This window comes from Podarcis raffonei, chromosome 5 (genome assembly GCF_027172205.1).
Source record: "Podarcis raffonei isolate rPodRaf1 chromosome 5, rPodRaf1.pri, whole genome shotgun sequence".
Taxonomy (NCBI): Eukaryota; Metazoa; Chordata; class Lepidosauria; order Squamata; family Lacertidae; genus Podarcis; species Podarcis raffonei.
This window is the reverse complement of record NC_070606.1, coordinates 49,166,310-49,194,161: the sequence shown is the minus strand read 5'-3', so window position 1 is coordinate 49,194,161 and position 27,852 is coordinate 49,166,310. Positions and strand designations below refer to the sequence as shown.

General features: G+C 41.8%; 2 protein-coding genes and 2 non-coding genes across 6 annotated transcripts in view; 1 reads left to right on the top strand and 3 right to left on the bottom strand.

The window, feature by feature from the left end:
- EIF3A (eukaryotic translation initiation factor 3 subunit A) overlaps window positions 1-14,478 on the bottom strand; it is a 28,559-nt gene extending 14,081 nt beyond the window's left edge. The window contains exons 1-11 of the mRNA XM_053389060.1: window positions 14,334-14,478; window positions 10,567-10,757; window positions 10,090-10,226; window positions 9,596-9,759; window positions 8,727-8,926; window positions 5,701-5,909; window positions 5,361-5,532; window positions 4,812-4,916; window positions 3,344-3,442; window positions 1,537-1,653; window positions 12-197 (exon numbers count right to left, since the gene is read on the bottom strand). Coding sequence (XP_053245035.1) covers window positions 12-197; window positions 1,537-1,653; window positions 3,344-3,442; window positions 4,812-4,916; window positions 5,361-5,532; window positions 5,701-5,909; window positions 8,727-8,926; window positions 9,596-9,759; window positions 10,090-10,226; window positions 10,567-10,757; window positions 14,334-14,382 — 1,629 coding nt within the window. The 5' untranslated portion in view covers window positions 14,383-14,478. The remainder of the gene's footprint in view (window positions 1-11; window positions 198-1,536; window positions 1,654-3,343; window positions 3,443-4,811; window positions 4,917-5,360; window positions 5,533-5,700; window positions 5,910-8,726; window positions 8,927-9,595; window positions 9,760-10,089; window positions 10,227-10,566; window positions 10,758-14,333) is intronic.
- Window positions 1,848-1,979, bottom strand: LOC128414983 (small nucleolar RNA SNORA19). The gene has a single exon (XR_008330787.1). It is a non-coding gene; the product is annotated as a small nucleolar RNA SNORA19 (small nucleolar RNA).
- On the bottom strand, window positions 4,195-4,324 carry LOC128414984 (small nucleolar RNA SNORA19). Its single transcript, XR_008330788.1, has one exon. It is a non-coding gene; the product is annotated as a small nucleolar RNA SNORA19 (small nucleolar RNA).
- A 2,611-nt stretch (window positions 14,479-17,089) lies between the features above and the next one.
- Window positions 17,090-27,479, top strand: DENND10 (DENN domain containing 10). Of its 3 annotated transcripts, none has more exons than XM_053389055.1 (9): window positions 17,090-17,231; window positions 18,707-18,903; window positions 20,775-20,854; window positions 21,978-22,126; window positions 23,385-23,496; window positions 24,523-24,623; window positions 25,328-25,435; window positions 26,185-26,279; window positions 26,896-27,479. In XM_053389055.1, exons 1-9 carry the CDS (start codon window positions 17,186-17,188, stop codon window positions 27,070-27,072), a joined length of 1,065 nt encoding a protein of 354 aa, XP_053245030.1. In that variant the 5' UTR covers window positions 17,090-17,185; the 3' UTR covers window positions 27,073-27,479. The 3 variants fall into 3 exon arrangements, with proteins under 3 accessions (XP_053245030.1, XP_053245031.1, XP_053245032.1); XM_053389056.1 differs by having other exon boundaries at window positions 17,116-17,231; window positions 18,687-18,903; XM_053389057.1 differs by lacking the exon at window positions 17,090-17,231 and adding an exon at window positions 17,970-18,074.
- Window positions 27,480-27,852: the final 373 nt, after the last annotated feature.

Genomic DNA, 27,852 nt, shown 5'->3' with positions numbered 1-27,852 from the left:
TTACAACTTACCAAAATGTGAGGTGGCTTAATCACTTCAAGAGCCTTTGCAAGGGCAGATGACATAGCTGTCAACTGGCTCCTGATCTGCTCAGATGGCATGTTTTGCAGCTGAGGGCCAAGAGGTGCATCTTCCCGAGTGCAATAGTTCAAATCTGACCCAAAACTCAGTGTTCGAGTGGTATGATCAATGCGCACCTAAGATAGAGTAATTCAGAAATTCATTATTAAGGGCATGTTTAGGATAGTTTCTCACAGCTGTTTATAAATTTTGTCTTACCAGCTCTTTTTCTTATATTACTGCCATTTAACATTGAGATACAACAGATTTCTGAACTGTACTCAAATCAAATGATAAACTTAAAAACTGAAATTACTTCTTGATTAAAGAAATCTTAGCTAAATTATCATATGATTTAGTTCAGTAATCAATTAAATGTGCATATGATATTGATGAAAGAAAATCTAAAAAATATGTTATTAGATTACGTACACATGTAGCTAAGCAAGCTTTTTCTAAGAGGCAGAATCCTTAATTATTTTACACACAGAGGGAATACCTCTCCTAAGATATAAAAACTGCAGTTGGCAAGCTCCAAGTACTTCAACTAGAAACAATGCTACATAATTAGAACCATGATTTAACTGATGCATCTAAACTAATGGTGTCCCTAGGTCTATAGGATTTTTCAAATCTTCCTCTCCAATGGCAGAGATGCCTGCCTTCGGAGAGGGCGGTCAGATTTTGTAAGGCCCCGCCCTGTCACCATAGAAACCCCTGTGCCCCTTACATAAACACATTGTGTTTCCCCAATAAAACCATAGAACAGGGACAAACTATGTCAGCCCTGGAGCTAGTTTAGTTTATTTCCATAAATCATAAAAGAGAGAAAGTCAGAAAGGGGGGAGGGGGACATTCCTTCTACCCTTCCTTCTGCCTAAACCTGGCAGGACTTTAGAAGCTTCAGTTCCTTTGTCTGTTTCCACACACACACCAGCTGTATCTGCTCTGTAACTGTTGCAGTTTCTAACTATATTTCCAGAAAGGTAGCTTTTGAATTCTAAAAGTCAACCATTTTACAAGAAAACATATTGACTGGGAATCAGAGAAGTCTTGCTTGAGAAGCCAAGCACTTTCACTTGCATATGGCAGCCCCACCTAATTCTTTGGACTTTTCTGTTCTGCACTGTTCTGGGAATGCTGTTCCAGGAGTCAGGAGCAGCTGGACTACTACCAAGCTATACAGAGAAGTCGGGAAAGCCTGCTGTATGGCTCAAACTTTGCTCACTCCAACCATTCAAGGTTGCACAGGTGAAGGAAATTTTGTTGGACTTATTGTGAAAAAGTTCATTCTCTTCACCAGCCAGAGGTTATTCTAGAGTGGGTTACCCCACCACTGAAGAATGGGCTGAAACTCATTGTTTGGAATTCAAAAGACAAAAGTGACTGTTATGTTTGACTAAACAATCTTTAATCAGATTTATCTAAATACAGAAATGTGTATAAACATTTGATGTTTTTCGCTACTGCACTTACTTGCAAATCACAATGTCTGGCAGCATCTACTATTGCACGTTCCAGTTGGAAAGCATCAACAAAAGGAACCAGAGTAGTCAGGCGAGAAAATTCGATGCTTTGATAAATTTGGGCCACCTGCGTAACACATGAATATTCAACTCTTTCCAATTATTCATCCTAATATTGTACAAGCATTTTTAAGAGCTCAATTAACTTAAGTCAACAGCTCAACCGTCAACAATAGTGAATAATCATTCACATTTAAGAAACACTTCACATTTTCTGTCAAGCGTTTATTCAAAGGAATTACTCACTCTCCCAAGCAGCAACTATGTGTGAAGGAGACTGGCAGCAGTCTCTCAACAGAGTAAAGCTGCTAATTAGCCTTCAACTGTTCCTTTAGCACATCAGAAATAACACTGCTTACCACTGTAAAGGAAACAGGTCAATGACATGTGCATTTGGAAAACTGAAACATCAAGCACTAAAAATGCCTTGTGTTAAGAATTTATTATTTAACTAGGTAGATCCATCACCCACGCCTTGTACCTCTGTAACCCAGGCAATGTTTCTGTCTCCTGTAGCTTGTTCAGAGCACAGCAACATTGTCTGTGTTTTCTGTTAAGCATCAGAAGCCTAATCCAGGCAGCCATCATGCAGAAGAAGTCAAGCAATAAGCCCAGCCCCAACTTATGCTCAGTCACCTGTGTAGTCTTTACACACATGTGTACTAATAGTAAACACCATTAGAAGGCCACATATACAAAGCCTGTGCATATTTGTGCATTGGTAGTGACTATACAAACAATATAACTGGAAGTGGGGGTTCTCTACATGGAAATAATCCCAGCCCCTACACATGTTCACTTGAATGAGCAGGGCCATAGGGCATATGAAAAAAAAGTAGTTTGCTGCATGTGGTTCTTTGGTGCTGTTTCATACATTATTCAAAATGGCATGGCACCAACACCACTCTTTGGTAACTACACCTTCTTGTCAAGTTACAGCAGACCACATGGTTATGTGTCACATTAGTAATGTCTCCTTAATTAAACAAGAATTACAAGTGTAATATATTCCCTATATGATATGCTTTAATCACATGGGCAGAACTTGAAGACATTACAGAAAACAGTGTATGAGAACCATGTTCCTTATGATACAGATAAGCTCTTAGTCAAAAGGAACTGACAAATATAAGGTTTAATTTAAGAGATTTCAGAGTTCAATCAAGGAACATGTCCAATATCTACTACATACAGGTGCAACTAAATTAAGGATGCCCCTTACATCTTTCACTAAGTGATCCTTAAAAGAGACATAGGAACAGAACATTCTATTTAAAAAAACACACTACCCTGCCAGTCATGAGATACCAGGATAGTTTGCATTACAACAAAACAGTAAAACACACAACTTATAGGGTAGAATTCAACAGTGCACTCTGATGAATATACCATCTGCAGAAACATTACAATGACCCTCTCCTCTCCTCCCTCTATGTGCTGTTCTAGTGGTTCTCCTCATCATCATCACCCCAAGTCGGTTTCAGGGAGCGTGGAGAATGTGCAGGGTGAAGAGAGGGGTGGAAAAAACCACTGACCAAGCAGAAGTCTTTGAGCAGGGCTACTGTGGGTGGGGCTCCTTAGGTGCCCCACCCATATTGCTCAACAAAACTTATAAAATATGACATTAAGAATACCCTGAGAGTCACAACCAAGCTCCTCACTTGTACAGTTGAGTGAATCTTGATGGATTTAGGAATTCTGCAACATTCACTCCAACTGCACATTACACTTTGAAGATTCTTGTTTTGCAATCATACCTGCTGAAGCAGCCGGAGTATGGTGTTATTTTGAAGATGGGGGATATACAGTTGCAGTTCTGGTTCCTTCTCAGATTGGTCTCTTACCCAGTTCAACACCTGTACAGAATTATTCAGATTGTAAGATAGCATGGCTGGTTCAGACAATACTTTTCCTCACTAAATTGCATCAACCATCCAATTTTTCACAGTAGTGCACTTTAGTTTATTTTTAAATATTTATTGAATTTTATAACAATGATACAAAACTCATTCATCATGTTATTTACAATTATTCTCCCTCCCCTCCTCTGGACTTTCCTCAACTCCCCCTCTGCTGAGTTATTAGTTTTATTTATCGTATCCTGCTTTTCCTACAGAAAAATAAAATCCCGTATCATTTCTTTAAAATATCTGTTACTCAAATGAAGTCGTGAAAGTTTATTCAAATCCTTTCAGTGAATCCAGTCTATTCTGTTGTTTCTGCAAATAAACTGTAAATGGTTCCCAGACTCATTTGAAGTCCTTTTTGTCCTTCTCTCATAGTTTGTCTGTTAGCTTAGTCAATTCTGCATAGCAAAGTGCACTTTAAAGAGCTTCCATAACATGTCAGAAGCATGCTAATCTTCTCCAATATTAAAGAGGTAGCAAGAAAATGGGAATGCCTAAAGCCAAAAACTAGGGACTTTTGGGCTCCACATGAACACAGGAGGGTATACTCAGGAATACACAGGGAGCGAAAATTAAGGCAAGTCCTTAAACTTTTTCAACCCAATATATTCTCTAATCCAATATACCTCCTCCTGTTTTAAGGCCACAAAATCATTACTTAGTTCAATCACTAAAGTGTTTCTAACACAATGTGTATTAAGTTGTGTTTGAAGGTGACTGACAGTGGTGACAATGTGTGCCACACTGCTAATTTACCTTCACCTTTTATCTAGCACATCAGAAATATCTTTGTTCTTATAAATAGTAAGAGAAAGACAATGAAACGTGCTTCACCCTGTACAACTCTGGAGAATTACATATATGTCAGCTAAGCCTACAACCTTAAGCACACACGTATTAGGCAGAAAGTCCCCTTGAATACTGTGGGATTTACTTCCCTGTAAACATGTACAGGAATACACTGCAAGCAACAGTTAATGCTGTTTTCTGGCTGTACAATGACATTTCAAATCAGAAGCATCCATTAGTCACTGGAAATACAAACTAGGAACCTACTCTTGCAAAAGGGCATTTTCCATTTGCATGACCAGGTTTTGCTTTTAAATGTGTAGTATTTATATGAATGGAAATTCAAGCAGCATTTTCATGCAGTTAGAAATTCTAGAAACAGATTGGAATGCTATTAATAGTGACATAAAGTAACCTGGATGCAAAAAGCACTTTAAAAATACCACACATCTACTATATATCAACATTTGTGTGAATTTTGTCAACTACACAGAAATTACATACTTCTGAATAAAATTTCAGGACTTACCTTGCATACGCGGCCACATAACTTCAGTGGATGAAAATCTACTTCAAGCCAGTTATAAAGTTCCTTTACTTCTGGGACAACATGTTGTACAACATTAAATCTCACCTATAAGACATGAATGTTTTTAACGGTAAATATCAAACAAGCTGTAACAGGTAATGCTTCATCTCAAGGATTAGCTAAAATACAATTTTTAAAAAAATAATCAAAATGTGATAGATAAGAAACATACTCTTCATGTGCAATTAATGTGACGGGGCATACATCTCCAAATGCTGAAACACCTAGAATGTCACATTTACAGATCTTATGGAGAAGCAAGGCCAAAGTCATGAAATATGCCCCACTGTAGATGGACAGCACTAAAGAGTTCCAGTTGCTGCTGTAGTCTGCAGCTAGACTGGGACTGGAGGGAGAAAGTAGGTAAGAAATGAAACTTTTAATTTTCAATCACATTGTTTACTATTCACATCATTCTGAGGTTTTACTAAAGTTCCTTTTAATCAAGGATGCAAGCTACAGAGAAATGTTTTATGAAATGTTGCTTACCATATCATTAATGAGAGAAATTCGTGTAGGTGGGGCCTGGAGGCCCAACAGAGTTGCCAATCGCCGCTGCTTTTCAACAATGATGCCATCCATGTCTAGAAGGCGAGCAATGTCAGTTCGTTCAGGTGTTATAGGAATGGACAGAGTGGCCAAAAGGACTCTCGTTGACATCCTACAGACAGAAGATTTAAGCAGTTGAATTGCATTAGCCTCCATTCTAGATGCCATCCCTAAAATGGCCTAACTGACAAGCTTTAAATCCAGCTTCCAACCATTTGCAATACACTATTGATGCTATTTCTAAGTTTAAAAATGCACCCGCAAACAAAAGTTTTCCTACCTCTGCATCTCCTCCTGTGTGAGGTTCTTACGCATTTCCCTTGAGAGATGATAAAGACGGTGAAGTGTGGATGCATGAAAGAGCGCATTTCCTGATTTCCAGAAGACAGTAGAAACTTTGTGATAATAGTTTGCCATCAGCTGGGGCTTGGGTGGTTTCTTGGACAAGGAGAATAATCCATGTATGTCTTCGACAGCTTTGAAGGCTTCCTGAAAGGAGTTTTTTTTAAAAAATCATGTTATACTACAACTGTAGTACAAATTTAAGCACAAATTCGACCCACAGCTGTGAGGCATTCGCGAGCTTTTTTGCGGAGAAAGTCCTGTTGCTCCGCCGTGACCTCTGCCAATTTAGATACAATGACTGGAGGCCCCTCGACTGACTTCAGGTCCAGTGTTGGACCATTTCGATCGGATACTCCCTACTGATGTGGATAGATTCCTCCAAGTTGGTAGGTCCACCACCTGCCTCCTTGATCCGTGCCCGTCTTGGCTGATTAGGGAGTGTACAGATGTTGCGCGGACCCCCCTGGTTGAAATTATCAATTTGTCCCTTGACACGGGGACATTCCCAGGGGAACTGAAGGAAGCAGTGGTGTGTCCACTCTTAAAGAAAACTTCATTAGATCCCTTAGACCTATCCAATTACCGCCCAGTTTCAAATCTTCCATACCTGGGTAAGGTAATTGAGAGAGCGGTTGCTGAACAGCTTGGTAGGTTTCTGGAGGAAACATCGGCATTAGATCCATTTCAGTCCGGTTTCTGTCCTGGTTTTGGGACGGAGGCGGCTCTGGTTGCCCTAACAGATGATCTCCGTAGACAACTGGATCGAGGCAGGTCAGGACTGCTGATCCTTTTAGATTTGTCAGCAGCCTTTGACATGGTCAATCATGATCTTCTGGACCACCGCCTCGCAGACGTGGGGATACAGGGCATAGCCCGTAACTGGTTGTGCTCTTTTATCTCTGGTCGGGGACAGAGGGTGGCACTAGGGAGGGAAATGTCGTCGCGCCACTCCTTGGTGTATGGAGTGCCGCAGGGCGCAATTCTCTCCCCGATGCTTTTTAACATCTTTATGCGCCCCCTTGCCCAGATTATCCGGAGCTTTGGGCTGGGCTGTCACCAATATGCTGATGACACTCAGCTCTATCTGCTGATGGATGGCCACACCGACTCGGCCCCTTACACACTCACCAGATGCTTGGAAGCTGTGGCTGGATGGTTTCGTGGGAGCCGGTTGAAACTAAATCCTTCGAAGACAGAGGTCCTGTGGCTAGGTCGGGATGGCATGGGGATGAGGGACCAACTCCCTTCTCTTGCGGGGGCCCAATTAGTGCCATTGCCTTCCGTTAAGAGTTTGGGTGTAATCCTTGACGCCTCCCTTTCCATGGAGGCGCAAGTTACAGCAACAGCCAAGGCGACATTTTTCCACCTTCGCCGCATCAAGCAGTTGGCCCCTTACCTTTCCAGCCCCGACCTGGCCACAGTGATCCATGCGACAGTCATCTCCAGGCTTGACTACTGTAATTCGCTCTACGCGGGGCTGCCCTTGAAGCTGTCCCAGAAACTCCAGCAGGTACAGAATGCTGCAGCGAGGCTCCTCACGGGGTCTCTGCCATGGGAGCATATTCATCCAGTGCTTTTCAAGCTGCACTGGCTCCCGGTGGAGTACAGGGTCAGATTTAAGGTGCTGCTTTTGACCTTTAAAGCCCTTCACGGCCTAGGACCCTCGTACCTATGGGACCGCCTCTCCGGGTATGCCCCACGGAGAGCCTCAAGGTCCATAAATAACAACACCCTAGTGGTCCCAGGCCCTAAGGAAGTTAGATTGGCTTCAACCAGAGCCAGGGCCTTTTCAACTCTGGCTCCGGCCTGGTGGAACGCTCTGCCTCATGAGACCAGGGCCCTGGAGGATCTGATTTCTTTCCGCAGGGCCTGTAAGACAGAGTTGTTCCGCCTGGCCTTTGGCTTGGAGCCAATTTGATTCCCTCCCTCCCTCTCTTTCTTTTTTCTTTTCCTTTAATATTTTAATGTTCCATTATTTTAATGTTGTATTTTATTTTTGTTTTTAAGTTGTAATAATTCATCTTGTTTTTATTATTGCTGGGGAGGGCGGGGTATAAATAAAAAATTATTATTATTATTATTATTATTATTATTATTATTATTATTATTATTATTATATCAAAGAAGTTGGAGGGGAGGGATATATAGAAACCTCATACAATGTAAAGTAACAGGCCTAGTTTGTGAGGTCTGCCGGAAGAGTGGCGTATTAATAAATACATGTTATTAAATAAATAGATAAATAGATAGATCTAAGCGGGGAATTTCCAGCCCACAAACCAAGCACTGCCTGCCAGGACATCTTGGGGAAGCCACGCCCACCCATATGATATCAATTGTGGGTCAAGTAACGGTAGGGCTTCAAAGGAACAACTGGGAGCTTGAAATAGTTTCTGTTCAATTGAGCCTTCCCCCTCTCAGCACTGCGCTCAAGCCCTCTGGCTGTAAAGCTTTGAAGCAGTATTATGGGAGCTGTTTGACCACCATTTGTACACATCCTTGCACTGCTCCTTAAAACCTCGATTTTGTTTAGTTTCAAAGGAACAGGATGGGGGCTCTTTGTAAACAGCAGCACAGGGTTTTATTTTTTTTACAAAGGGCTGCTTAAAATACCCCACTGTGCTTTGAAGTCTCATCAACCGGACACCTGATGTCACTATGATGCCAGGTGATTGACAGGCTTCAGCCACCTGTCAAATTTGGCTTGCAGGGGAGATTAAAATCTGGTCCACTGACCAGAAACAAGTTCCCCAGTCCTGGTATGCTCATTATCCCAAGTTCTGAGCCTAAGCACACTTTTACCAGAAAACTTTATTAATAAATAAATTTATGTTAAGTTATTTATGTACAGCTCTCTAAATTACCAGATCCCTTAAAGCACAAAACAGAAGGTAAAGCTTAAAAGTATTTGGCAACAGAAAGAGAGACTATCAGTACCTCAATAACTGTGTAATTACATACCTGCCACAGTTCCATGCTTATAGCACTGTCCAACTGTACAAGCCTGGTTTCCAAATGCATTGACTGACTCTCTGGGTTATTGAGATTGATAGCCGTACTCTGATTGTGATGACGCTGGATCTGACCCAAATGCATTCTCAAATTGTCACAGAGTTTGCGGAACTCAGCTTTACGAGTATATTGCAAACAGAACCTGAAAGCTGCAAGATAAAATTATGGCATTTGGAAGCAGTTAAAAAGTCAGTTTGGCCTTGTTCACACAACAGAATAAACTGAAGTATGGCTTACTGGGACCATGTGCCAATGTGAGCTACTGGAGATTAGCTTGCAGCCGCTTTGCTTCTCACCAGTCATTTTTACTCCTCACTACATTGAACCATGCAGGTTTGGATTAGCATGCTATTCAAATCTGAGCTCATGGTTAAGCTCTCTACTCACTAACCACTTAACCATGAGCTAGGTGCAGACACTAAATCAAACCTTAAATTTGTTCAGAATGGCACAGAGGCAAAAAGACCAGGGAACAGCAAAGCAGTTGCCAACACCTCTCTGGGACCCTGTTTCATGCAGTCCTGGCAAGACATAGGTTGACTTGCTGTGCTGCACTAACCAGACCAGCAGTTCAAACTGACAATATTTTCTAACACTCAAATTTACCTGTTTGATCCACTTTGTTTTCTTATCTTTTAAAAGATGCTTTTTACTTTCCTTAATAAAAAGTCAGATAATAGTTGAACCGTTATTATAAAAAATATAATTTTCTTTTTAAAGAACAAAATGCACCTGCTGGAAGTAGGCAATCAATAGGAGATTCCAGAACTTTAAAAAGTGACTGCATATGTCTTACCAAAAAAACAAACAGATTTTACCTTGTTGTGCAATATCATGATAAAGCCGCTCCACTCTAGAATTGTTTCTGAGAAGGTCCAAACACTGCCTGTAGGATTCCCATAGAAATTTAACCCAGGGAGTCAAAAGTAACCGATCAGTACGATCTTGAGTGTCTTCCCCACTCACAGCACTTAGGAGAACACTAGAATTAAGAAACAAAAGGAATATGTTTTTCTACAATCTTTTTATCATATCATCTCACTTGCCAAGATACATATCAGGCAGCACAATGAAATTCTAATGACAGGACAACAGCATTCTTTGAAAGCATCTTTCAAAATCATGGGAATGCAATTCTTGTTTTAGTCTTCCACATCAAGGTGAAAGTTGATTTGACTGAGTCAGACGTAAGTCTGCCAAAAGAACTCAGCTTGCATCCAAAATCATAAATTAGTTCATCAGTGTTTTTCAATATGTATGCATAATACTAAATTAAGCTTCAGACAAAAAGTATCATAGCACTGTTACCTACCTCTCTGGAGTCTGAATATTATCTAAGTCTTCAATATCTAGCACCATCTGCTGAGACTCTTCTTTAGCAGATTCAGTTTTTTCTTCTGCTAATTTTAAGTAAGCCCGAACTACATCCTCCAAGGATTTGATGTTCACCTGTATCAGAATTAGAACGGCTATAAATAACTTTGCTTAGACATGAGGTGAAGTTATTTATATAGGAATATATACAGATATAAATATAAAACTATCAGTATAATGAAGTGTAGCAATACATCTGAGAACAATTGACTTCTGCAGCTACAATTCATTCAAAAGTGTTCTATTGGTGATATATGCTCCTTATCTCTAATCCTATCAAGCTTTTATAAAGTCACATATATAGTACAGAACCATCAAGTACATTTTTCTAAAACATCTAGAAACATTTACTTTATTATAATGCTTGTTTTTAACAACATACTATTAATATGATAACACTTTTCAGAGCCTTTACCTGTTGGCAGATATTCTTGTACTGATATAGGCCTTCTTTAGCCAGGTGGCTCTTGCGGAGGTCCACACACAGCTCCAAGTACTTTAGCATAATCGGTTCGTGGATCTTTTGCCATGTTCGGTGTTTTTTACTTTTCATAACATCGTAGAGAACATCAAGAGCAGGTTGCTTCTTCCCAACCTCAAGAAATTCTGAGAAAAATAAATTATGACTCTTAATACAAACTGCTTTCATTTTAATAAATATATTGCTTCAGAGTGGAACAGAGGAACGTTGCTATAAAAAGCCATTTCCATAGTATTGTTGAAAGTAATAATCACCTCCAGGGAATCAGGTTGAGCAACAACTGTAAAATGGGGGGAGCAGTCTAATTTTATACTTTGCAGAATACTGACAGCCAAAAATTACTTTACTAGTATGCTGATACACATTTTTTTAAACATTTTTGTGGACCACCAGCTTTTGTGAACTTGCCCACAAATTCTCAATGCTTCAAAAGGATTTCAGGAAACTAATACTATAAATGATTTGAGTCAGCCATTTCTGATAGCTCAAACTAGCTATTTAAGTCTCTGGGGAGGAAAAAGAGAAATATGGTGAAGTGGCAACAGTTCTTTGTAAAACTGTTTCACTTTAAAAGGAAAGGTTGCAACAGATTGGCTAAACCTTTAGTAAGCATTGTTGTGTGTTCTAGAATAACGAGAGAAGTGATACAATTTGTAGTTACAAACTGTTGTCATTTCTGTCTTTCAGCTTTAAGAGTTCTGCAATATCTTCAGTTTCAAATATGAATAGCTACGACTCTACAAAGTAAAACAGATGAACGCTTATGTTCCATCTCATGAGGACACTCCAAGAACTACCATACCTTGCTTCTGGCAAGTTACAAATACTTATCTGCTAAATGACATTCTGGTTTATCATGGTTAACAGAGCTGGTGCCTGCTACCTGATTGCTCCTGCTGCACTCTTCTCTGGCTGTAAATGGCTAAACAAACAAGGAAACCTTGGCTTTGTATTACAGTGATAACCAGGGATATAGATATGATCAGGAAGCAACAACAAACCATTGGTTCATGATGGCTGGCAATCACGGCTTGCAATGGAGAAATAAACCATGATCCCTGGTTTGTATGTAACACAAAGCCAAGACTAGCACTTGCACCAGGGAGGCAAGGTGGAAGCAACTGAGCAGGGTGCACCAACATGCTTTTTATTCTCAGTAGAACACAGTACGCCCAAAAAACCTGGGTTATCATGAAGTGCAAGTACAGCCAGTACACAATCTTGCTTACTATTCTTGTATGTTTACAGACAAACAGAAATCTGACTCCTCTCCAAGCCAAAATAAATTTGCAACACAAAAGGCATGTGGGCTGTATGGCCAAAGCTTCTGAATTATGCTCTTTGATTGTATAAAATCCCTCTTTAGTGGCAAATGACTATTTATTGCTATAAATACCAGTAAATATGGTATGTTTGTTAAAGAAATGTATTATTTTCAACGTAAGAAACCTGATTTCACTCAATAGATTTTAAAATTATTTAAATCACATTTTGACTTTTGAAATTAATACATTTTCAAGTTTCTTGTTTGAGAGATTCTTGGCTCTAAAAAAACAATAAAAATTATGAATCCCAAAACAATGTCAATGTTAAGATCCTGGCCACTTACTCTTGAATTCACTATTCATATGCTAGTAATATATAGCATCCAATACAATGAAGCTTTTTAAAAATATGTATTCTGTCAATATTTTTAAGTGATTGCCAGATGATAGATGAAGTATGTGTTCCAACATGACAGCAAACCCCATGGTTAAATATTACAAGAACCACCATTGTACATTCCCACTTAATTTGCATGCCATGATTAGTAACTTCCTATCCTTGTCCACAGCAAACCATCATTTTTACTTTTGTCCAACAGACAAATTATTGTTTGCACATAGCAACAAACCCTAGTTTGCCACAAACAAGGATTAGGCATTTACTGAGTGAAGTGTGTGAGGGGAATAAGTGTGCAAGACAGGCATTAGAAATAAAACCATCATTTGGTGTTAAATCTGAATGGCCTTAATGCAGGAGATGGAAAAATCAAGTAAGAAGATTTGAATAATTCACATAATGGTAATATGCATGTTAATGATTTTAAAAAAAAACTTTTTAAAAAACTTAACTGAAATTTCAAGACTTAATTCCATTTGACAGTAATGGTTTTTTATCAAACTTTACTTGTATTTAAGAGGTACATATAGCCTGCTTTAATTAAATTATAATATGCTCACACATATTTGGCTTGAGTCTACTGTAACAGGCAGCCCTACTATTTAAAACTGGTTCTTACCAGCATTTTGGTTATTAAATTAGCTTTTAAAGTGGGTGTGTTTGCTGCCCTACATATTAATACAGTGAGCTGTGTTACTGGAATTTTCAGTGCACTACATAAAAGACAAAGAAAAGGATGAGGGGAGGAATGAGATGTATCAAGCACAGTAACAAGAAACTTCCTGAATATTGCTTTAAAACTTTATAATCTATTATGAAATTCCATCTTGTTCAGTTGTCTTAAGTTTTCACAATGATATTTCACGGTGTTACAAATAAAAGTAACTACGATAAGTAACTCCTTTAAATAATGGCTCTTTGTTTACTGCAGCTGCTTAACAGTAGACTTTCCAAGTTGCACTGGAAAGCAAAAACAGGTCAAAATTATCGTCCAAATTGTAACCTTTGTTCCATATGCTTAGTTCTGTGTCATCAGATGTGATGTGAACTCTGAGAAAGACCAAATATTTACTTTCACATCATACCAGGCAGTGCACACTCTGGGATAGGCATGTCCAAAGTCCATTTGGGGGCCCTAATCTGGCCCGCTGGTCAATTTAATCCTGGGGTAAGGCCCTAAAAAGGCTCAACAAATTCAATCCTAAAAAAGGTCAACAACTTTGGTTTGCCCTCACGCATGTTCACTTCATCAGATCTGGTCCTCTTTGAAAAAAGTTTGGGCACCCCTGCTATGGGGGTCTCAAAATGAACGATATTAATTTAATGGTTAAAAAAAATGGGGAACGGGGGAGGGGGAAGATCGAGGCAGAGAATGAGCGCCCATTTCCTGCAGCGCTGTGGCTAGATTTGTCATCGACGCCACTGGGAAACTGAGCTAAACCAGGATTCTGGCGCCGGCCATAATTCCTGACGAAACGTAGGGAAGGTGCGAGTTTTAAGGGCGAGAGGGCTTTCGAAACCCAAAGATGCCTACGCGAGATAAAAGCCGCCCTTTGTTTATTGATTCGGGGGTGGTGGGACGAGCGTGGCCACTGGGAACAGGTATAACTCGACAGCCATTGAAGACAAGCGCTGCCTAGGGAGGCACTTTTTAAAAATGTGTTTTATTTTCTGACGAAAGAGGGAGAGGAAAAACCAGGCGCATCCCTCTCCCCGCTCACACCCCCTCGCGCGGAAGCCTGGGCTCAAACAGGAGGAAGTGAGTCCGGAGAGCCGCCACGAGGAGCGGAGAGGCCTCGTGTCTAAAGAGCGGCTCGCCTTTTCACCACCTTCCACCTCGGCTGCGTGCCTGACGGGGCCGGCTGGACGGCCACCCCAAGCGAGAGCGCGGGGAGGAGGGCGAGGCCGTGCTGCGGTCAGCGTGGCGGGTGCCTGGGCCTCGGCCTCCATTACTAAGCATAATGGGGGCGCGGGCGGGGCGACGAGGCGGGCCCTCCCCCCGGCCCCGCTGGCGAGCGGCCCCAGAGCTCCGCACTCACCGTTCGCCCGCTTTAGGGCGTTCTCGGGCCGCTGGAAGTAGACCGGCATGATGGCGACGGCTTCTCCTCACACGGCAACGAGCCCCAAGGAGCGCCCAGCCAGGCAGCAAAGCGAGGCCGGAAATGGAGCGCGTCACGTGACGCGCCCCGCGCACGGACGTGTCCGGAAGCGAAGGTGCCTGTCGCGGAGGCGGGTGGAGGGGGCGGGGTCAGTCCCGAGCTTTCGAGGCGCCCAACGTTCTAAGGGCGCATGCGCGAGGAGGCTCCGCTTAGAGCGGGTCCGGTGGTAGGGAGTTCGAGGCCAGCGCTACTCAGCGGGTTAGGCGGCGGTTTGAATGATCCTGCGCTTGTTTGTGGGTTCCGTGATAGAAGTTTATAAAACTGTGCGCGGCACGGATAAGATTTTCTCCCCGTCGCGGGATTCTAGAACTCGAGTGCATCCGATGAAGCTGAATAGTGGAAGGTTCAAGACAGATTAAAAGAAAGGGTTTCTTCCAGAGTTATACTGTGGAACTCACTTCCACTGGAGGCAAGGGATTGCCATCAACCTGGATGACTTTAAAAAAGGATTATGTTCTTGTGGCCTGTTGTGTTAAGGATTAGAGCACTCCATGCTGAATTCTTTGCAATTGAGAGCCAGTGTGTGTAATATGGTGTGCTGTGCTGCATTAATGTGTTCGTCTTTTAGACCTAAAAGACCCAGGTTCAGATCCCCATTCCAGCTATGGAGCTCACACAGTGACTTTAAGCCAGTCACTGTTATAGCATAGCTTACGTTGTTGTGACATTCACATTATAACATCTTGAGCCCATTGGAGGAGGAAAGTGGAGATTGTACATTTAATTCATAAATAATTTTCTCCTACACCATTCCATTCGTATACTTCATTAAATGAGACTGGGAAACTGCCTTTGGTTAGGGTTAGAAGTCTACTGGCAGCCAGTGCAGCTGTTTCAGAACATGTGACACACTAGCAAGCCAACTCAAATATGTCAATAGGCAAGAAACAACATCTGCACTAGCTGAAGTGTCCAAACCACTCTTCAAGGCAGCTTCACAGAGAGCTCATTGTAATAATCCAGCCTGGAATTCACCATAGCACTAATGAAGGCCATGCATGTGGTTGGAACTGAATTTTTCTAAGATTTCTAGCTGCATGGGAGATCTCCATTTTGGATTACAAGGGGAGGGTGAAGAGATAAACCTCCCTGCATTGCACACTGCCTTTCCAGTAAGAATCCCCTCTGCCCTGCACATACATGCAGGGCCTGAGACAAGTGGTGATGTTTTATGACAATCCTGCAAGGTAGTAGTGTTGTTACTGCCACATTGCTAACTACCTGAAGATTGAAACCACTATGTATTATGACCTACACATTTTAGATAAGAGCTGAAGTTGGTTGTGGTGTCTACTGGTGTAATTAAAAGAGGGAGACCAGGACTGGGGAGACCAGGGTTCAAATCCCCACCCAGTCCTGTAGCCCTGTCACACAATGTCAGCTTATCCCACTTTACAGGGTTATGAGGATAAAAAAATGTGAAGTAAGTGTGGCTCCCTTCAGGGTTCTGGGAGAAGTGGTGGATATAAATGCAAATAATAAAGCAGTGTTTATAACGACTACATTGCTGTCTCTATTTTGGTGTGTCAAACATTGCAATACCATGCAGCACATCCCATGACAGTATCTCTGCTACAATACTACACAGTACATACATTATCATAGTGCAGATGGAAAGTAGGATATAATACATCAATATTTCAAACAAAATCATTGCGCTAAGTGGCTATCTCTAAAAATCAGCTGAAACAATGGGAGTTTGTTTTTTTAAAAAATATTGATGCTTACTGAGAAAATCAATTTCACCAGCAATGGATGACTAAGAGTGCTTGGCAAAAACTTTGACAATAACAGCCCCCCTTTAGAGGACCTGGACAACAGACAACTATGGCCAGTTGGAGACTTTTGTGTTGTGCTGGAACGGAATTAAGATATGCTAAGGCATGTGTCAAGAGGGACGCAGGTGGTGCTGTGGTCTAAACCACAGAGCCTAGGGCTTGCTGATCAGAAGGTCAGCAGGTGAGCTCCCGTTGCTTGGTCCCTGCTCCTGCCCACCTAGCAGTTCGAAAGCACGTCAAAGTGCAAGTAGATAAATAGGTACCGCTCTCACAGGAAGGTAAACAGTGTTTCCATGCACTGCTCTGGTTCGCCAGAAGTGGCTTAGTCATGCTGGCCACATGACCTGGAAGCTGTCTGTGGACAAACGCCGGCTCCCTCAGCCTATATATAGAGCGAGATGAGTGCCGCAACCTCAGAGTTGCTCGCGACTGGACCGAACGGTCAGGGGTACCAGTACCTTTACCTTTACCAAGGCATGTGTCAGAAAATACTGAACCGCTGTATTAACTTACTTTTTTTTATTCGTGAAATAAATAAATAATATTACATAAATTCGTGTCCTGCTTTATGTAAGTAATTAAAACCTTTAAACAAATAAACAATATGCTGCTTAATACTAAAATAGGCTTCTATAATCAAGAGGCAGTACAGCATAAAAAGAAAATACCCTATCGGAAAACAACTTTCCAGTGAAATTGCCAACTCCACCGCTCCTTTGGACTGAGAGGTCGAGAGGCAGAGAGGTTTCAAGCCAAAGCTAAACGGAAAGTCCTCTCGTTTGCACGCGGTCGCTTTCTCCTCCTCCCGCTCTTTGCGCGTAAAATGGAGTTCCCCAGTGGAACCGGAAGCCAGGAGGCGGGGAGAACTGGTTTTCTCTCGCTCCTGGAGGCCCAGGATGGGGCCGGGGAAGGCTCTCAGGAAATAGGCGGGGTCCTGGAGAAGGGAGGAGGAAGATGGCAGAGACCGAGGCTCAGCTGCTGCTGAGTGTGGGGCTGATTGGTAAGCGCGCCCGCGTCCCCCGCGTCCCTGCTGCGCATTGCAGGGAAACAGCTGGGAGGGAGCAGGATCGCGCCCCGCTGCCTCTCTCTCTCTCCGGCCCCCGCTCCACAAATCCCCGCTTCCCCCCCCCCCCGAGAATAGGCGGTAGTTTGTGCGCTGATGGAGATGGGGGGCAGTTTCCTCTTTCTTTCTTTCCTGCCTGCTTAGTGCCACTGGATCCATAAGCCTTTTGGAATAACCCCCGTGTGCCAAATCGGGAGTATGGGCCAATGATCAGAGTGTGGGTGTTTTCGCTTCTTCAGTGCACGGCTATTTGTGAAGGGGAAGCTATTCCGGATTAATTTAAGGCTGGGGAGTTCGTGTTTGCTCCCTTAGCGTGTGTAAGGAGTTCGTAGACCCTATCAGGACTTGCTTTCCATCAGCCTTGCCTGTAATGCCGCCTGTCACTTATAGATCCCTCCCCTGTGCTGATGTACAAAAGAAGACCTTAAAGATCTAGGCATGTGAACTGGCAGTCTTCTCCATACTCCTGTGATTATGAAGATCCAGCAACTGACATATCTTTCTAAATGACCCATATGTGCATATTCCTTTACTTGTCAACATAGGTGCGGTTTATTAAAGTCACTGTGTGTAATGGTGCACTCCATATTTTTTAAAAGTCATCTGCTTGAGAGTGCTTCTGAAACTTAGGAAATGACTCAGTACTGTAGTTTCATTTGCTTTTCTTTCTATCTATCTGTTGCTCTTCAGAGTTCAAGAGGGCAGGTCCCTGCCCTGAGGAGCGTACAGTCTAAAATTCAGTACAAGGGGTGCACAGAGGAAGGGAAATACAGGGCAGTGGTGTACAATTGTTTAAGCTGCAAGTGTTTAGACTACAATTACAGGCTTAGGCTACAATCCAAAAGTCATTTGTGGCAGTCTGGGTGTGGGTGGGTTTAGAATTTGGCAGTGGTGTCCTTTTGCCTATGCCTGCCAGCAGGATCAAGACAAGGGACATTTGGTGGGGAGGAGCTAAAACAGCCCAGGATCCACTGGATCCTGAGCCAGCCCCACTGCTATCACTTGATGGCATTCGATCCAATTTTACCTGCCCCCCCCCCACTTTCCATTGCAGCCAGCATGAGTAACAGGGCTGTGGGTGTGGAACTGACTCTTGTCATATTTGACCACCTGCCCTGTTAGTTGCAGCAGAGCGGGAGAATGGTTTGTAGTTTTCAGAATCTCTACCCTGAACACCATAGGTCATGACCTCATATTTTAATGTAAATAAGACATTTGTGTATGTTGCAGCATACATCCAATACAGAAGAAGTGAATTAAGTTTGTAACAGATGTTAGCGGAAACCAAAAGCTTTAGTGTGTGTGTAAAATGCAGGTGTTAAAGGTGCTTGCAGCCAACAGATCTGATTAACCAATCAATTTACTTCCTTGCTGCTGTTGGCATTCTCACAGTGAACATCTTTCCACCATAGAAAAAGATACCAATGGAGATACTCTGTGGGTCTGGTGCTATCCTTCTACAACAACTGAATTAAGGGACCTCTTGTTGAGAAAATGCTGCCTTACAGATGAAAGCAAACAGCTTCGCTCATTCGCATTTGGTCAATACAGGCTGACGTGGTTTTATGTTACAACCATGGAAGTACCAAATTCTTCAGCCTTGAAAAAGGTAGGATGGAAATATTGGAGAAAGGAGCTTGATACAGAAATATCTTATCCTGCACATTCATTGTTCAACACTTGCTATAAACTTACTAATACTGGGTTTAGGAATCCTTGCCAGGCATAGCCTATATTATATATATAGTGTCTACATTGTTTTACATATAAATAAATATCATATTGCTCTTAATTTTAGGTGGCCCTGGAGACTTTTCAAATACATTGCCTAATTGCATGTCCATGCATATGTTTACAGTTTCCTCCCTCCATCCCAATCCATTTTCTTTTTGACTCATGTCTTTTTAGTCTGTAAGCCTGGCTGTTAGTTTTTTTTAGTGATCTGAGAGCCTTTTTTGGCTGAAGAGCAGAATAAAAATTTTAAATAAATAAATAGCGAAAACTAAGAGCCATATTATCCCATTAATACACATCTCCGCTGAAACCTACATGGGAAATCTGTCTAGAATTCATGGTCATTAGGGTGGGGAACAAAGAGTAGGTTTTCAGTATTATACCACAACTGGTTTAGGCACAGATTATCAACCTGCCCTTTCCAGCTGCCCATTCTTGTGCCATTTATAGCTGTGTTCCTATGTACTAGCATGTAGGGTTTGTGGCCCAAATGACTGAGCTGGATGTTGAGGCCTTGGGTGATCAACTGAGGCTGAGGCGGGGCTTAGTTTAGAGCAAGCATGCATAGTGTTGCACTGTAGATCATAAATCGGTGGATTCAAAACCTGATGGCTATTTCAAGGTGGCTTGTAAATGAATCTGTCACCAATGTCGTGTTGCAGCTCAGTAATACAGTGGTACCTCGGGTTAAGTACATAATTCGTTCCAGAGGTCCGTTTTTAACCTGAAACTGTTCTTAACCTGAAGCACCACTTTAGCTAATGAGGCTTCCTGCTGCTGCTGCGCCGCCGGAGCACGATTTCTGTTCTCATCCTGAAGCAAAGTTCTTAGCCCGAGGTACTATTTCTGGGTTAGCGGAGTCTGTAACCTGAAGCGTATGTAACCCGAGGTACCACTGTACCTGAGAAAGCTGCAAAAAAACCCCAACCCCAAGCCAACTCCCAAACTCTGTGCAGATTATTCCATACGCAAGAATGGAAGGTGAAGGAATAAAGTAGCAGTTAGGAGAGTGTTCTGGAAGCAACAAAAATAATTCTGATGAATGGGAATAATGAGGAATATAGAAAAGAGTGCTGTGGTTTAAAAACCTCTTATTTGCGTTTTTTAAAATGTCTCTGCAGAATTGTTTTTACACTTAATGTATGTTTGTTTAGCTTCTTCCTACCACTGCAACTGCATTCCCTGCTTCACCTGAAGGTGTCAGGGTGGGGTATAAATACCATGAGTGATCTACAGCACCTTTACGTGGTTGAACGTGCTTTGGATGCTGTGCAAGTGCTGTTTCAAATGCCTAATGCTTTGCTCTGAAAAAAGGAAGAAAAAGAAAAAGGAGATAAGACGGTCAAATTTTGAACACACTCTTGCAGTCGATTGAAGCATCCTCCTCACTGCTTCATTTCTGGAAATGCAACAAAACTCTTAGTGTTGTTGTGAGCTCCAAAACAGTGTTAAACTTGCTTATTCGTTGCAAAGGGGCAAATGGACCTGCTTCCCCATCTATTGGGCGATTCTTTGAGTTATCCCCCACAACCCTCATGGGATTTGAAGTGGAATGGTAGAAGGCATTTCTTAGCACTTGGCAGATCATATGAACAACTGAACTGATTAAATTTTGTCTCGATTTACTGTATTTTGAAGAGATTTGGTGAGCTGATCCTCCTGGTGTTGCTATAATGTCCATGTTTACAGTATGGTGTTTATAAAGGAATATCAAGCAACCTTTTCTTTTTCTTGTGTATTGGATAGGTGACCCATTTTTCCATTGTCCTGACTACCAAAGACTTTAACCCAGAGAAATACGCAGCCTTCACTAGGATCCTCTGTCGGTGTGTATAACTGCTGTTTTATACTACAGGTTTGGTAGATAAGTTTTTTAAAACTTTTGGTTAACTAGAAAAGTGCTCCCTATGAATTAGGCAGTAGATTTTTAAAAGACTATTTAATTGTGTATTTGCCTGTTCAAAGTGCACATCATTTATCTTAGAAGATGCTATCCAGCTTGCTATCTCACACGGGAGGAGTAGCCTCTTTTAAGGCTGTGCGTGCAGTGTGTTCTAGCAGACTAGCTTAAATCAAAGAATCGTTTTTGCATCAAACTGATGTTCTGTGGTGGGCATCTATTTGGGATTTATCAATTGAAACACTGCACAGAACTGCCTTTGAAGAGCCTTCAGAAGCTTCACAGCACAGCTGGTCAGACGGTCAGGAAGTGTCCCGATCACGACACTGTTTCAGCAGCACTGGCTCCCATTGTGCTTCCAGTGCTGGTTTGGGTCCAACTGCCCACTCAAGCCCTCCATTCAACAGTTGAAGACTTGTTGATTTCCTCCCCGCCCCATAAGATCCATCAGACTGGGTAGCACGGTGGGGCCTTTTTGACTGCATTGCCAAGCCAGGGATGGGGAAGCTGTGGCCCTGAACAAGTTGTTTGACACTATTTCCTATCAATCTGAGGTAGTGTATCAAATGGTCAAGGATGATGGGAGTTGTGATCCAACAATAGGTGAACTGCTGCAGAGTCCCCATCCCTGGGCTAGATTCTAGTATGACTCCCAGCTAGGCCTTTGGGCTACCTCCTTATTTGCCTTTTAGCAGCTAAAACATGGCTTTTAAAGATAGCATTCATTTTTGTTCATTGCTGTAATTTCATTTTGGCTGTTTTCTTGCAGCTGTTGTCAATAATTCTTTAATTCTTTTTAAATTTTGTGTTGTAAGCTGCCTTGAGGGTCTCTGGCGGAAAGGTGGGCTATAAACATTTTAATAAACAGTGTATTAAGCAAACCATAGATTGAGAAAGACAAACCTGTGTGTGAGTCTTTAATCTTAATTAACAGTGAACATATCTTAGGGCTGTTGTCCTAGAAAGTGCTGGCTTGTTTTTTTCAATTCTCTTTGGGGGTTTTTTTGTGAAGACATAAAAAACTTGTTTCATTATGTTTATTTTTCAAGAATATACCTGAAGTATGGGAGTCCTGCAAAAATGATGGAGAGCTATATTTCTGTCCTTACAAAGGGGATCTGCCAGAGTGAAGAAAACGGATCTTTCCTGAGCAAAGATTTTGATGTCAGAAAAGCTTACCTTGCAGGCTCAATCAAAGGTGGGAAGAATTTTTTCTAAAGCTTTGGGGATGATTTTGCCCCAGTCCCAAACATGTACTCTTGGAAGTGTCATGGGAGCAGTACTAGTTTTCAGAAGTTATTTATTAGTTTCATCTGTTGAAGAGCACTCAGTTGATAAAGCACATTCAGATTCACTCTCTGCAGGAATCTAGTTACCCAATAATGTTGTGGCTAAAACCACATTCACACTATACCTTTAAAGCACTATGATACCATTTTAAATAGTCATGGCTATTCTGAGAGCTGTAGTTTGTTACGGCTGCTGAGTTGTTAGAAGATGCCTAGTCCCCCTCCACCAGAGCTACAATTCCCAGAGTTCCCAGTGAAGAGGGATTGATTGTTAAACCACTTTGGAAAGTATAGGTCTGGGAGGAGTATAGGAGTCTTGGCACCCTTAAAAAAATTCAGCTTCCAGAATTCTTTTTGGAGAAGACATGACTGTTTAAAATGGTGTCATGGGGCTTTAAATGTATGGTGTGAATGTGGCCTAAGTGGACAGCTTAGTAGCACACAGAGAAATAGTGTAGTGGGGCGAGGTGGAAACGCTATGTTGCTCCTTAGGTTTTCACCCAAAGATTTCACAGTTTTTGCCACAGTTCCTCAGCTCAGTCTTTGGATTGCATAGCTTAGTCTTGATGGCAGATATTATCTGCACTGCAAGGCCAACTTGGAAAGTTTTGAGGATTGCAAGATCATTGCATTATTTTTCTGACCCCCTCCCCCTGAATTCCTCCAGAATTGCAAGGCTTTTTCCAGCAATGTGACTCGAAGGTCATAATCTCTGTGCTTATCTCTCTGTCCTTATCGCAGTGCCTTTAGGGTCTAGGCAATTGAACACAGATGTCCTGGAACATGCAGTTTCATCTCCCAAGGAATGTTGTTTGTCTTCAACCTGATGTTTCACTTAAAACAACATCAACCACTGGAGCTTGCTTTTCCTGACTTGGGCCACCTTTCCAAACATTCACTCGTCCTCTAATTCATACAAGTTATAACTGCATTATAATACATTAAAAATAGCAAGAATAACTGTATGCACAAGCGTATTCACAACACCAGACTCACTTTGCAAAATAACATCAAATGTAGCGCCTGACAGAAGTAAGCTCCATTTCCTGTTATAAAACAACTTTCTCATGATTTCTCATCCAATCCTAATACTTAGGTTGTTGCTAGTTGTATAGAAGTCTGCTGCCTTTCAGTACTAAAATCCTATTTTTCCATCTCCTGTTCTAGATATAGTATCTCAATTTGGAATGGAAATAGTCATCCTGTATACTGCACTCATGTTAAAGAAAAGAATTGTAGTATATCACCCCAGATTAGAAGCCATCCAGGAATTTACAAGGTACAGCACCCAGGTGAACTAAAAAGTTCACCAAGCATGCTTTGTTTTGTTTTCATTGATCATGAGTATTGTCATATTCATTAATACAGGTAACTTACATCTTACACTTATTTAACTTACATAATGGCAGCTTTGTGCAGGCAGGGGGTGGGATAAATAAATGGAGAGCAAATGAAAACCACTTTCCATTCATCTATTTCCCCTCAACCACCTGAGCAGATTTGCAAGATTACTCGCTTTGAGAAGGAGACATGAGGGCTCTGGCAGAGTCCTAGAGCCCTCCCTTCTTTCCAAAGGCAGGAAAACACAGGACTTTGGGAAGGAGGGAGGAGGGCTCTAGGACCCTGCCAGAGCCCTCACATCCCCTTTCCAAAGTTAGCTAAGCAGCTATACACCTTGTGGTATGGCTGGTTCCACAGGTTCCTGGCTTTACATGTTTTTGCTTATATGTGTGGAGCCCCCGGAACTGAACTCTGACATAAGATGCAAGCTACCTGTAATGTTCTAGTGCCAATTCCTACATATCCAAAACAGCACCATTCACACAAATGAGGGAGCTACCAAAGGGCTTGGAGGAGCAGCAATGTCTGTAGAACTTCAAATAATTTCTTTTGCGGGGGGAACCTTTGTGAGGGGATGGGGAGACTCAAGAACATCCTAATGAGGACTGAGCATGCCCACTAGCCCTGGAATGCTGACTGGCTTTTGGAGCTGGGATGATGATGGGAAAAGATGGGTGAAGAATGGAATAGAGTATCTTGCTAGTGGGCAGAGTTTCAGCTAGCCAGCCACCAGCAAGAGCACTCCAGCTACAACATTTTTTGTTGCACGTCCAACTTGTGACTTATATGCAGCATTTTCTCTTTCTCTGCTTGTATCCCAAACATTAAACAACCTATAACTTTCAGTGATGTGCTTTGGTCTTCATGGTTACCAAAGACTTTGAGGCACAGGCTAAGCAGTCTTCCTTGAAAGCTACTGTTGTATTGAGTACAATGTCAATTGTGACTTGGTTGTTTTCTTAAGGACTCTACCAGCCTTAGTGTGGCATCGCCAAGACTGGTCAATCCTTCATTCACATGTACATCTGAATGATGATGAACTGGAAGCATTAAAGACGTGCCCAGGTATTGATAGTGAAGGGTGGGTTCTATAAACTGTTGTACACAGTAACTAAATTCTCCTTTGCTGACCTGGATAGGACCGAAAGATGGAATACTATTAATCTTCTAATAATCCTCTCTCAGAACTGTGGTTTGCAGATATTCTACTTTTCAAATATAGTTGTTGGTTTTTTTGGTTGGCAAATCACACAAAGTCACACGTCAGTGGCACAAATGAGATACTACTCATTCTTTGTCCCATTGACTGAGTTATTTTTCTGCGATCCAGTAATAGGTCCCAATCTAGCATCTCAAAATTGCTGTTCTGAAGCAGTCCTTAATTCCCTTTCTAAAGAGTAATCAATTGGTCCTTATTTTTTTTACAACCCCCTCTTTAAGAATTGATCAAAGAAATTCCCTCTAAATATATCATGTTGTGTGTAGAGCTTTTCTATTTTATTTTGAAGTAAAATAATTTAATGCATGTTACATATGTTGCTGGCCTCCCTGCTGGGATTTTTCTGTAGATTCAATGAATAGCAGATGGAATTCTGCACATGCCTTTTTAAAATAAGCAATTTGCCATGGAATTGGTAGCAATTCCACACTGGCATGCAGGTTTGAGATGGTTAAAAGGCAAGGAAATAACTGTGGTAAAATTATTATTAAAGCACTTCACATTGGAATGTACTTGATCAGTAATCATGGTAAAAAATTTTCCTGACCAGGTTATGTTGCTGGATTTATAGACTCAGAAGTGAGCAACAGGCCAGACCTCTATGATGTATATGTGAATCTGGCTGAAAGTGAAATCACCATTTCACCGCAAGCGAAAGGTTTGTTGCCTGAATCACGTGCCTCCCCCATCCCTTGCAAGTTGCAGTTTGCACTTTGATAGATGCACATTTCGGAAGAATTTGGTGTAACTTCATAATGTTGAAAAAATATATTGCACAAACTCACTCGTACGCAGTCTGAGTCCCATGATATGGTCTGTTGTTTCCTTTCCCCCAAACGCTTTGATTGGCATGCATTAAAGTAAACATCAAAGATGCTGTGGTTGCCAAAGCTAATATCGAACAGAAGTGAAAATTGTAAAAGGTATGCCAAGGCAGGCATCTATGAAATAGTAATGATAATAAAGAAAGGTTAAAAGAAAACTGGGGAATATTATTTTTTAATGACAAGCCTGTGATTTTCATTGATAATGAATGGAAACTGGATAAAATGGATGGTACTCCTCACAAGGATGTGCCTTGACTGGAAAGGGAAATGTACAGCATAATAGAAGCGACAAAAACTCTAGATTCTAAAAGTGGATAGTAAGAAGGGTTCTGTCTGTGCAACGTTACTACGACATATGCAGCAAATATATGTTAACTCAGTACTGGTATGAAGAATCTGTTGATACTGGATGTGAGAGTTCATTTGTATTTAGTCTGTCTCACTGTCAGGAAACTTTTGGCATCCACTGATCTCAGTGCTTGTGACCAGAGCCATAACTTAGTCTGGAACTGCAGATTACAGTATTTTCGCTGAACTAGATGATGGGGAATGAATGACAAAGCTTTTTCTCTATCCCCAGAGGCAATGACGATGGGGAAACTCCACAAAGAAATTGGTCAGCTCATCGTTCAGTCCGCAGAAGATCCTGACAAATCAAACAGTCAAGTTGTTAAGGTTATGTTCCTTATCTTTGGACTGCTCAAACCTTTCATACATTTCTGTTGCCCAGGATGTTGTGCCTGTGCCTTTGCCTTTCTTCCTGAGGTCAGAAAACACAGGTTCAGACGATCTGCTAAAAGCAGAGTTTAGGTGACAGGGAATGAGCTGGGCGATGAACCTTGGACCAAAATACCCCTCCTCTGTATGGGAGAGGGGAGTGAAAGCATAATTTTGGAACAAACTGCCGTTGCACATTGCATCCCACACTAGGAACAGCAGTTTGTGCTAACAAAACTTCAAAAACTTATTTAAAGCTTATGACAAACTTCCTCACCAGACTCCTGAGTTAGCAAAAATGGGGGAAAAGGAGTTCCTCTTGTGGATCAAGAATTAGTTAAGTAACAGGAAATGGAAAGCCAGAATAAATGGGACAGGACAGGGATGTAGAGAGCAGAAGTCCCCCAAGGATTAGTATTGCGACCTCTGCTTTTAAACTTTTTTCATAAATGATTTAGTCTGGGGTGAGCAGTGAGGTGTCCCAAGTTTGCTGTTCTCTCAAAGAAAAGTAGGAAGTGTTGTTGCCGCCCTCATTTCCTGTTTGCTCTCTTTTATTTTCTCTTTATGTTTCTAGGATATTTCACTGAAGACGAAAGAAATATTGACAAACCTAGCCTCCTTCACAGAGGTCTTGCATGATGGAGAGAAGCCGTCACTTAACTTTGAAGCACTGAAGCAGAAGAGATTTCCACCAGCTACTGAAAATTTCCTCTATCACTTGGCAGCCGCTGAACAAATGCTTAAGATCTGATGGGTGGACTTCATACAGCGATTCAAAGTTCTCTCTGCCGCCATGTTTTCTGAGCATCCCATACCTACGCAGAACATTCCACAGAGGAAAGAGCATTTCTATCTGGAGGGGGGAGTAAGGATGTTGCAGGCTTGAGATAAAACACTGCAGTGTGTAGCAGAAAACACTTCTTTTCCCCCATTTTTTAATTTAGGGTTTTCTACAAAATGGGACAGATTTCTTCTTTTTAAGGCAAAATGAAAAGACAGCTTACATAAAGGACACAAGTTTTTCTGTATTAAAGTAGAAAATTTGATAAACCCTATCAGCATCCTAGTGTAAAGAAACAGGATGCTGCAAAAGTGATAATGAAAATATGAAAGCCATTAAAACAGACAAGATAAATCATCTGTCTTACGTAAACCATTTATAGTCGCTAATCAACCGGAGCCCAAAAAGCTGCACAAGAGTGGGGCCCTCTTTTTATTTAAATACCTATTGGGGAGGGGAGCAGGATTGCATAGACCGGCCACAGAATGTTAATCTGCCTGCTAGCTGCCTGGCTGGTGGCTTGGCTTTTAGCCTTGATAGATCCCTTTGCACTTACAGCTTTTCCTGATGATTATGAACCCATCAGTTCAGGGTTCCAGATTACAAGGAAGAGTCCTGTGTGTATATATAGCTGTGCATGTTTGTAGAGCCCCCTCTCATTAATTCTGGGTGCATGGGGAGGGCTGAGCATTCGGGGCAGTGAGCATGATCCCACTCCCCACCCCCAAGAACCCCTTCATGCATTTGGTG

Coding starts and splice junctions, on each gene's coding strand:
- DENND10 (XM_053389055.1), top strand. CDS start 17,186: ATGGCAGAGACCGAGGCTCAGCTGCTGCTGAGTGTGGGGCTGATTG. Junction 22,127..23,384: donor CCTTGCAGGCTCAATCAAAG/GTGGGAAGAATT, acceptor CTCCTGTTCTAG/ATATAGTATCTCAATTTGGA. Junction 23,497..24,522: donor GCCATCCAGGAATTTACAAG/GTACAGCACCCA, acceptor TGTTTTCTTAAG/GACTCTACCAGCCTTAGTGT.